This window comes from Macaca nemestrina, chromosome 3 (genome assembly GCF_043159975.1).
Source record: "Macaca nemestrina isolate mMacNem1 chromosome 3, mMacNem.hap1, whole genome shotgun sequence".
Lineage (NCBI taxonomy): Eukaryota > Metazoa > Chordata > Mammalia > Primates > Cercopithecidae > Macaca > Macaca nemestrina.
In genome coordinates, this window is record NC_092127.1 from 133,144,377 (window position 1) to 133,156,310 (window position 11,934).

An 11,934-nucleotide genomic window follows, 5' to 3' on the forward strand; every position below is an offset into this window, starting at 1 on the left:
AAATAGCTGAAACTATTTTACATATGAATAAACACTTTTAAATGTTAATGTTTTATTCAATAAGAAATTAGCTATTGTTTTCATTTTTATGCATTTACTCATTCAATTAATAGCTAATGAGTACCTGCCATAGACCAGGCATAGTTTTAGGTACTGGACTTACAGAGGTGAATGAAAGAGGGGCCTTCGTGAGGCTCAGGTGATTAAGGGAATGAACCACATAACTATTTCAAAGCAAATAGAATTAGACTTTGGATCTGGAATTTAATTTAATCCAAATCATTTTATAAATGAATAAGCACTCAGTTTTCCCATCCATATAATGAAGATAATCACCATACCTACCTTATTAATATTGCTAAGAAATTAAATAAATTTGTATTTGTAAACCACTCAGAATAGGGCCTAACATAAAGTAAGTGTTATATAAAGACATTTTTAATAAAAATAAATAGCGAATGTGAACAGACAGTGACCTGAGTGACCTGCCCAAAGTCACTCAGCTATTCAGTGGCAGACACAGGACAGAGCCAAACCTCCACTGCTAGTCTGTTGCAGCGTGTTTCATACATGTTCCTATAAGATCTGGACATTCTTTGCAACATCTTCAGAGACCATCTGGAAAGGGAAAGACTGAGATCGTGGAATGTGAGGCCCTCAATCCTGCTTCAATCAGAGCAGGTCCCTAATTATGTGGATTGCATATTCAATCTCCAGGGAAAGATCTGTTTGAACAATACGACCTGTTTATTTTATATGAGAAAAAAAGTACCCCTGTAATGGAAAGGATCTCCTCAGAGATTCCTGGAGTCAGTGTTACCGATTCTGAAAACCTAAGCCCTTTTAAGAGAGACCTATGGAACAATATCAAAGTTATGAGTATCAGAAGCCATTATGGTAACTAATGGCTATTCCCAGTTATGAATTAAAATTTCCTGGATAATTTAATTTTCTAAACAAATAATCCTTTCTTGTATTGATGGATGTTGCGGAGAATGTCCAGATCTTAGAGGAACATGTTTGAAACACACTGCAACAGACCAGCAGTGGAGGTTTGAATCTGTCCTGTATCTGCTATTGAATAACCGAGTGACTTTGGGCAAGTTACTTAATATGCCTGGATCTCAGTTTATTCATTTATGAAATGATTTAGATTAAATTCCAGATCCAAAATCTAATTCTATGACCTTTTTGCTTTAAAATAGTTATGTGGTTCCTTCCCTTAATCACATGAGCCTCACGAGGTCACAAGGGTCCCTGTTTCATTCATCTCTGAAAACCCAATACCTGGAAGCTACTTTTGAGGCTGGATATATTAGTCTGAGGAAGTTATCTTATCTTACACAACTCGGCTAGTCTCTCAGAAGTTATCACGTCATCTGCACTAAACTTTGTGTCCAAAGAAAGCTTTATAACTTGGGACTGGAATGATGTACCCATTTGGTGATCTAAAACGGGCTTCTGTGAAAATCATTAGGAAGAAAATATAACCTATCCTGGTTTGGGATGGTCTCATTCAACCTATTAATATTTCTTTTCTCCAATTTAATATAACCGATCACTAAAAAATGTAGTATGAGATTGAATACAGGGAAGAGGGATATAAAAGGCATGAAGTATGTTTACAGATAATAAACTGAAACAGTGATGGTACTCTAACTCAAATAATGTCAGCAATGCCTAAAGGAAATAAAGATATTCATCTTGCAAAATGATGACCCACATGGCACGGAAGTTATTTTCCAAATTTTGAAGGACTCCTGGATTTTCGGTAAACCTGCCAAAACATAAAATTAGGACCAAAGAATGGAAATCTTCATGAAGAAAATTCTACTCAGTTAACAATAAAAATCCCAAAAAACAAACCTACATTCACTATCAAGAACTCTCTATCAGGCTGCCTTAGGAATTACTGTAGTGAGTTCTTAATCAGAAAAGTTTAGATGCATAGACTGGAAAGCCTTTCAGCAGGTATATTGATAAAAGATCAAGTATCAGATGTACAGTTGGACTAGATCAGTGTTCTTTTCAGATGTAAACACCTTTCAGAAATCATGAAAATCATTGGTGCTGTATCCAGACAAAATGCATAAACATGCAAATTTTCTCTAAAAATCAGATGATTCATGAACCCCCTGAATCATGAATTCTGTAATTCTAATATTTTAAACAATAAAGTTAAAAGGTAATGACCAAAGTTGTTTCTCCAATTTATAAAGGCTAAAAACTGTTTCCTGAAATATGGAGAACATGAAGCTGGGGTGGGATATTTTGTTTGTTGGGGCTTTGTTGTTGTTTGACTGTTTCGTGTTTTGATGATGGTAGATATAAGGGGTGTAATCCAGAAAGGGCTCTTGGATCTCAGTTGAATGTCTTTGACTAAAGTTTTGTGAACATGCTGAGTAAGCAGGAAGCCTTTGTGCTGGGACCTCAGGCAGTAACTTGACCATTTTCCACCAGAGAAAGAAGAGAGAAACTGGAAGCACAAAAGTTCATATCCAGCTAAGCATTCAGGCTAGAGCCCACAGGAATATATTCATCCCAGCTATCTAGAGAGTGGACATTTGACAAAAATAGTAGCAATTCTTTCTTGAAACTTAGTGAAAATCAGGTGAAATTAGGAAGATAATCACTTGACTCAATAATGTACTCTGGTTTCTAATCCCAGCACTCCACAAATACTGCTCATCTCATGGTCAGCCGTGATCACCTGATTGATAAATAAATGGATACTTTTTTCATTTCTTACATTTTCTTTCTCTTCTGCAGTTCAGTGAAGGTCGAGAAAGGGCTCACGAACTACGTCACAGAAGGCATCATCACCATTTACCCAAACCTCACTTTGAATTACCACATCATCCTGGACTACCAACTCACCAGAAGCCGTTCATTATAAAGCCCCATAAATGTCCATACAAACGCTGTAGGCCTAGGCCTCCACCTTCAGTTCATAACCCCCACAAATTCCCAAATCCTCCCCAGCCATCTAAACATCCAGATACTAGCAGTGTGGTCAACCCTACCTTAGTGACTACAACCCAAATTCCATCTGTGACTTCCCCATCTGCGTCCACCAAAATTACTACCCTTCCAAATGTGACTTCTCTTCCTCAGAAAGCCACCACCACATCTTCAAGAGAAAATGTTAACACAAGCTCTTCTGTAGCTACATTAACACCATCGAATTCCCCAGCTCCACAAGACACCACAGCTCCCCCACCCACACCTTCTGCAACTACAGCAGCTCTACCACCTTCCTCAGCTCCACCGGAGACCACAACTGCCCCACCTACACCTTCTGCAACTACACCAGCTCCACCACCTTCCTCAGCTCCACCGGAGACCACAGCTGCCCCACCTACACCTTCTGCAACTACACCAGCTCCACCACCTTCCTCAGCTCCACCGGAGACCACAGCTGCCCCACCCACACCTTCTGCAACTACAGCAGTTCTACCACCTTCCTCAGCTCCACCGGAGACCACAGCTGCCCCAATCACCACACCTTCTGCAACTACACCAGCTCCACCACCTTCCTCAGCTCCACCGGAGACCACAGCTGCCCCACCCACACCTTCTGCAACTATACCAGCTCCACCACCTTCCTCAGCTCCACTGGAGACCACAGCTGCCCTACCCACACCTGCAACTACACCAGCTCCACCACCTTCCTCAGCTCCACTGGAGACCACAGCTGCCCCACCCACACCTTCTGCAACTACACCAGCTCCACCACCTTCCTCAGCTCTACTGGAGACCACAGCTGCCCTACCCACACCTGCAACTACACCAGCTCCACCACCTTCCTCAGCTCCAGTGGAGACCACAGCTGCCCCAATCACCACACCTAATTCTTCCCCAGCTACTCTTGCACCTGACACTTCTGAAACTCCAGCTGCACCCACACACCAAACCACTATTTCAGTCACTACTCAAACTACTACTACTACTAAACAACCAACTTCAGCTCCCACCCAAAATAAAATTTCTCGATTTCTTTTATATATAAAGAATCTACTAAACAGAGTTATTGAAGATATGTTGGAGCAATAGTATATGTTGTAAAGTGTTCTGTCATTTTAAGATGTGATTTATGAGTGCAGAACTACCATCTTTACTTTTAGCACCAATCCCAACATGAAATTATATTATTCAGATTTAAAGCACTGTGACTAATCTTTCAATCTAATTATTCACCACCACAAGACCTATTAACAAGACAAAATGCCTCTATCCCACAAGCCAGGTGCAGGTCTGAGGTTCAAAAATCACTTTTTGGAACCTACAGAGATAGCCCGCTGAGGGCAGAGAAAGTCTTTAGATAGAGAGAGAATATTATATGGGCCATCAACCATTTACTTTTCCCTAAATGTTGGAAACTACAAAATCACTACCTTGTACCCCCATCAAAATCCCACCTGAACCATCTAATCCTATAAACATAAGGGGGTAAAACTGGATCTCTCCAGATGAACAAAAACATCTAAATATCTGTAGATGGAAACTTTAATCTAAATCTATCGATAGACCTGTCCTTGTATTGTTGATTAATGACAAAACCTTTTAGATAATTATCTTTAATTTTAAATAAAATTTTATTTCACAAAGTGTGAGCCAAGAAAGGGGAAATTTGATTTGAAGTGAAGGCTAGAAGTGAATGACAATAAAGTCTGGCAGCCAAGCATGAACCAAGACTGGCACTGTTTTTCTTAGTGTATGTAATTGTTTAAACTGCAAAGTTGACATGTATTGCATTGTGTCTAAGTTAATTTCGATCCAATGTACTTGATTCTAGCCTCTGTGAACAACAAGAATACGTTTTTGTATGTTCACTTGGTGTTCATAATATTTCACTATCAATTCAATTAATTGACATAAATTCCATGTGAAATGTATTCAACAATGGAATATTTTCTAAAACATTTAGTATACATTTGAATGTATTTTAAACCACGCCAAACTATTAGTTTAATGTCAAGTTTGCAGAATTGTCTCTGAAAATAAAAACCCTGACTTCAGTTGTAAAAGAATAAAAATTAGCTACTTGGTATACGGAGATGTTCATTTGGGATGTGGAGGCATTTTTATCTTCTGTCACTGCTACTTACAACTCTGATGATTATGTTAGATTTTTTTGCTAACTAATAAAGATTTCAAATGGCAATTTATATTCATTGTGTGTATCTGGAAGTTTCTTGCCTTTCTTAGACTCTGAGACTGGTGAAAAGAGACGTAAATGAAGATTTACATTTTTGTTAACTCTGCCACTAATCAGCCAAGTGACTTGGGGAGGACACTCTATCTCTAAACATTAATTTTCTTTTTCAAACAAAGTGATTAATTTACTTAAATTAACTTAATCTTACTTCTTAGTATGTGTTTCCAATCCAAATTATGTGTTTGCCCTAAGATTCTTGGTCTGACAATTAAAGACCCCATCTCTCTCACTTTACTCTGTCCATCTAGGCTCATTTTGGTAGCTCTGTATAGACCAGCCCATGACTGATCACTGCAGGAGTACTGGAATCTGGCCATTTCTGTCCAAAATAGAACTTTTGCAACAGGCAGTCTTTGCTTTAGATCTTCCCTTTGCATCAAGGCTTTATCATATGTACATCATGGACTGAGGCTTTCCCTCCTAATCTTGCTTTCTTCCTCTTTCCTCTCACGAGTAACCTGATCTGCATCATAATATGAAAACTTTCCCTGCCACTTCTCTTTCATCCCCCTATTTTCATATGCATTACTCCTCAGTAAACTGCTTAGTTTCCCAGGAGAACGAGAAAAATAATAGAAAGTAGAATAAATTCACTGACTGCCTTATTGATAAAAGCTGAGAGACAAGACACCACTTAAAGCTGGCAAATCAAGTAGTAAAAACTTAAGTATATGTAAGCAAACAAAATAAACGTTAAGAAATATGACATTGTGGACTAACACTGGATGGTGGAGAAAGAGATAGTAAAAGGAAGAAGATGCTACAGGTTAATTTCATTTCTCATGGTAGGAAACCAATAACACTGCCTTAAGGAAGAGGAAAGTCAGGGTATCACATAAAGATATTAATAATATGTGACTATTAAAGTAAAATATTCCCACGTATTATAACAACTACCAAAAAATAACAGGATGGACCCCATAAAAGTGCATAAATAAACCCAGATGTATACAGAATGTCAGTACATACTTGTGGTGGTTATTTACTGAGTGGTATCTTGCTGAGTTTTCCAGCCTTCATCTTTCTGCCATGCTGAATTCTTCCTGCCCTAGAACATCAGACTCCAAGTTCTTCAGTTTTTGAGCTCTTGGACTTACACCAGTGGTTTGTCAGGGCTCTTAGGCCTTCAGCCACAGACTGTGAGCTACCCTAGTTTTGAGGTTTGGAGACTTGAAGTGGCTTCCTTGCTCCTCAGCTTGCATACGGCCTATTGTGGGACTTCACCTTTTGATCGTATGAGTCAATACTCCTTAATAAACTCCCCTTCACATATACACCTATCCTATTAGTTCTGTCCCTCTAGAGAACCCTAATACAATAATAAGATGAGAGGTAATATGGGGCATTTTAATAAATTTTCTTGGACAAAAATTGAGAGCCTTTTGGGGAAAGATAAACACCAAAATGATTAAAATTATAAATTTTCCAAACTTAAGTACTAGGAAGAAACACAAATAAATTCCTTTATATCCCTAGAATAAGGAAGTCCTTTGTAAATATAACCCTAAAGCCTAAAGTCAAAGAAGGAAACATTGATTACCATGTACCAAATTCTGTATCTTTTATATGGATAAAAATGTTAGTGAAATAAAGAGCAAATAACAAACTAGGAAAAAAGCACTTTTTTGTTTATATTACAGACAAAATGTTAATTTCTCAATAAAACACAAAAAGGTCCTATGAATGGAGAAGAAAAACAGGCCAGTGTAAAAAATGACAATGATGTGAGCAGACTACTCACAGAAACAAATAATAATACAGTCCCAACTACATGAAAAGCTGCTAAACTTAATTTACAATAATAGAATAAATAAACCTACACTGAGATACTATTTCTCAAGTAATATATGGGCATAAATTCAAAAAAAGACATCTTTTGTGGGTGAGGCTGTGGGAAACAGGCCCTCTTATACTTCACTTGTGGAAATTAAAAATGGAACCTAGGCCGGGCACGGTGGCTCAAGCCTGTAATCCCAGCACTTTGGGAGGCCGAGACGGGCGGAGCACGAGGTCAGGAGATCGAGACCATCCTGGCGAACACGGTGAAACCCGTCTCTACTAAAAAGTACAAAAAAACTAGCTGGGCGAGGTGGCGGGCGCCTGTAGTCCCAGCTACTCGGGAGGCTGAGGCAGGAGAATGGCGAAAACGCGGGAGGCGGAGCTTGCAGTGAGCTAAGATCCGGCCACTGCACTCCAGCCTGGGCGACAGAGCGAGACTCTGTCTCAAAAAAAAAAAAAAAAAAATGGAACCTAGAGAGCAAAATCTGATAATATCTTTTAAGATCTCAGTTATATTTATTACTGAGCAATACCATTTCTAGAAATCTATCCTACAGATATACCTGCACAAGTACAAAAAGATACATATATATAAATATATCCATTGTGGCATTTAATAATGGCAAAAGAATGAGAAAAATCTATGTGTCCAGATACAGGGATCTGGTTGAATAAAACATGGTAATTCTACATGGCAAAATGTGATACAAGCTATGAAAATGAATAAGGAAAGCCTGTGTTCTCACATGGAGAGATCAAGATATATAATAAATTTTTTTTAAAAAAAAAAAAGCAAGATGCAGAATAATATATAAAGTACACTACATTTTGTATATGAGTGTGGACAAAATAAACAAGTGTATGTATATTTGCTTATTTTTAAAAAACACTATATATAATACTATATATAGTATAATTGCTGTATAAATAAACATATATACATATGTATATATATTAGGGTTCTCCAGAGGACCAGAATCAATAGAATATGTATATGAAAGGGAATTTATTAGAGAAAAATTGGCTCATACAATCACAAAGATGAAGTCCTACAACAGGCTGTCTGCAAGCTGGAGAACCAGAGAAGGCAGTAATGTAGCTCAGTCCAAGTCCAAATGCTTCAGCTGAGGAAAGCCATCATTGCAACTCCCAGTCTGAGACTGAAGGTCTTACAGCACTCAGGATGCCACTGGTGCAAGTCCCAGAGTCCAAAAGCAAAAGACCCTAGAGTCTGCAGGAGGAGAAGAAGGCTTCCCAGGGAAGAAGAAAGAGATGAAGCAAAGGCAAGCTGAATATCCTTCTTCCACCTGCTTTGTCCCAGTTGGGCTTCCAACTGTTTGGATATTGACCACCCACACTGAGGATGGGTCTTCCTCTTTCAGTCCACTGACTCATACATCAACCTCCTCCGAAAACACCTTCTTCTATGAGCATGAGCCTATTGCTGCACTTCTTTGGCTGTAAAGTGAGTTCCTTGGTCAGAAGCAATATGGTGTGGAATACCATGACTGAGGCTAAGGTATTCAGTAAGTCCACAATGGTAGTTTTGGCAGAAGTGAAAGCTTTCCTTTTACTTAATAAATTCTACTCCACTCACTCTCCAGTGTCCGTGCACCTAATTACCCTGGTTGAAAGACAAGAACTCGGACCTAGCTATGCTAAGGTAGAAAGACTGTATCACAATGCTTCACCAACCATCTAGGCATCCTTCAATCCAGTCAAGTTGATACCTAACAGTAAGCGTCACAATATGGATAAACAAATACCTAATTTACATAGTTACCTAAAAGAGAAATGAGACAGGGGCACTGCGGAAATTAGACTTCTGTGTTTCTACCCTTGTGGATAGTTTTGTATTTTGAACACGTAAATAGACTACTTACTAAAAATAAATTTTAATTGAAAAAGCTGACAACAATAAACACAATAACAATGTAAGTCATAGGTAGTATATTGTATTAGTTTTCTATTATTGCTGCAACAAATTACCACAAACATAGTGGCTGAAAACAACACAAATTTATTCCTTATAGTTTTGTAAGTTAGACTTTCCACACAGGTCTCACTAGGCTAAAATTAAGGTTTTGGCAGGGCTGAGGTCCTTTCTGGTGCTTCCAGGGAAGATTAATTCCTCACCTTTTCCAACTTCTAGAGGCTGTTTTCTCCATCTTAAAGTCAGCAATACTGTGTTTTTCTTCCATTGTCAGATCTCCCTGACTCTCTTCTGCCTCTCTCTTCTACTTTTTATTTTTTACAGCTACTTTAAAGATTATATTTGTGATTATATTGTGTATACGTGTGATTATATTGTGCCCACCAAGTGATCCAGAATAATAGCTCAATTTTAAAGTCAGACTATTTAAACAAAAAAAAAAAAACCTTAATTTCATCTGCAACCTTAATTACCTTTGTGTCACGTAATTTGACATACTCATGGGTTCTGAAGATCAGAATGTGGACGTCTTTTGGGTCATATGTCAGAGGTAATGAGTGTATATGAGCAAGGCTACAGTAACCAAAACAGCATGGTACTGGTACCAAAACAGAGATATAGACCAATGGAACAGAACAGAGTCCTCAGAAATAATACCACACATCTACAGCCATCTGATCTTTGACAAACCTGAGAGTGTATATGAGCAAGGAGAACGTGCTGTGATTCTAAATAGAGTGTGAAGATAAGTCTGGCTGAGAAGATGATGTTCAAGCAAAGATAGGAAGAGAAAATCTTCTCAGCCTTTCTGATCTCCTTGTTGTTCTTCAAGCTATGCACTCACTGACCTCTGGGTCTATGTATGATTGTCCTCTTTGCCTGAATCTCCCTTCAGTCACATATCTTCATGGTTGACTTCTTTACTCCTTTATGTTTTCCTCAAAGATAGGAAAGAGAAAGTGGGGTACAATTTAGAGTGGCCAAGCTTAGGAGTGTCATACATTTTTTCTGATCATGTTCCATTGGCCACAACTAGAAACGAGACCCCTAGATACAAGGATGTTATGAAATTCAGATTAGCTGTATTCCCAGGAACTAAAAATGGATTTGAAAATGGGGTTGAATACTGAGCCAGTATCTTTTACATCTTTCCTTTTCACAGCACATGGAACTAATTAGGTATGCTTTTGAAAGACTTAGTAAATATTTGCATGAGTCCCTAACTGCCTGGCAGGTAAATTACATATTATGAGTACAAAGTTTTAATAAAGAGTTGGGCATCTTAGTGCTAATGGCAGTGGGAATCCAATGACTCAAAAGAATTTACATAGCTTAATCCCAGCACATAAAATTCACTGAGAAATCACGACTTAAAAAAATCAGTGTTCCTCAACAATGAAAAGATACAAGAAGATCTGCTGCGAAACATCATAACTGCTATTTCTTTGTGTGGATAAAGATTATAACTCTATAAGTGACCTTCCCTTCCAACAAAACTTGCTCTTATTGCCAACAAACACTGAAGACTATAACAAATAATATGTCCCTTAACATAATACAGCAACTGGCCACCATCGAACTTCGCCAACATTTTGACCTCTACATAAGAAGAGAAAACCAAACACCACATGTTCTCACTCATAAGTGGGAGTAGAATAATGAGAACACATGGACACAGGGAGGTGAACATCACACACTGGGGCCTGTCGGGCAGTGGAGGGCAAGAGGAGGGATAGCATTAGGACAAATACTTAATGTAGACGACAAGTTGATGGGTGCAGCAAACCAACATGGCACAGGTATACCTATGTAACAAGCCTGCATGTTGTGCACATGTACCCCAGAACTTAAAGTATAACAATAATAAATAAATTTTAAAAAGCAACCCTTCATAAATGTAGATACTGGGAAATTCTTAATTTGAGCCTTCTAACTTTTACACAGATTCTTTTGCATAAAAATCTCAGAGCATCATTGTATCTTTTCGTTTTTTTTATTTTTAAAATGTGGATGCTTTATCCTGAGGAAATACACTTGAAACAGGAACCTAGATTTCAACATTTGTAAAGAAAAGAGAGAAAAGGACTTTTTTTTCAGAGATACAAAGAATAGAGAGTTACAAACTCCAGAGATTCAGAGATGACCTAGTCACCTGACACGGTTGTATAAAAAGTTAACTCTTAGCAAATGGAACATTTTTCAGGCTGCTCTGAGTCAAGGCAGTGACAAATATACCTCTGTTACACCTCTGTGATTATCACTTTTTCTTCTGCTCTTATTACAAATAATCTTACACGTAACTTTTATTTTAAACATAGACCTTCTTCCCACAGGAAACTTGCTTTAGAGATTTCTGTATTCCCTACTGTGCCCGGTGCAGAGGCTGGCATAGGTAAGTTATGTAACAAATATCTCTTAAATAATTGAAGATGCTGGGGATTTGGGAACTGAGATATCTACAATGCTTATATTTACATAAGGGCCATACAGCTGGAAATCACTTTACATCTCTCAAAGCGCTGTCACATTATTAGATCATTTACTTCTTACAGTGACTCATGAGAAAGATATTTTTTTCTTTTACATATTAAAAACAAAAAACGTTTCTGTTCTCACCTGCCTCCCACACCAGAAAATAGAATGTGGAAGGAGATTGCTCTCCTTTACTGCCATGTAAATCTATGCTCTACCAACTAAAGTACCCAGATCCTACAAGAATGTCCCCTCCAGCTTAAGAACATACCTTCCTTCTCTGAAACTCTGCATAAGGGACCTAGAATTGTCCACCTCGTATATTATTTTATTGGTATATACTTTCTTTCACTTATCTAAACATAGTTACCTGTGATCATACTTAGCAGAAATCCCCCTGTGAATACAATATATACTTTACAACATTAAAAAATCATAATTCAAAAATGATTTTTATCAGGCTATGTCCCTTTTCACCTTTTCTGTTTCTTCATATCAATCTTGATAGGCAATCTAATTATTTTACAGAAAA

The 11,934-nt window shown here is 38.0% G+C and overlaps 1 protein-coding gene across 1 annotated transcript in view; it reads left to right on the top strand.

Moving 5' to 3' along the window:
* Nucleotides 1-4,594, top strand: part of LOC105477335 (mucin 7, secreted) — a 61,333-nt gene extending 56,739 nt beyond the window's left edge. Inside the window, exon 4 of the mRNA XM_071092672.1 lies at nucleotides 2,770-4,594. Coding sequence (XP_070948773.1) covers nucleotides 2,770-4,053 — 1,284 coding nt within the window. The 3' untranslated portion in view covers nucleotides 4,054-4,594. The remainder of the gene's footprint in view (nucleotides 1-2,769) is intronic.
* Nucleotides 4,595-11,934: the final 7,340 nt, after the last annotated feature.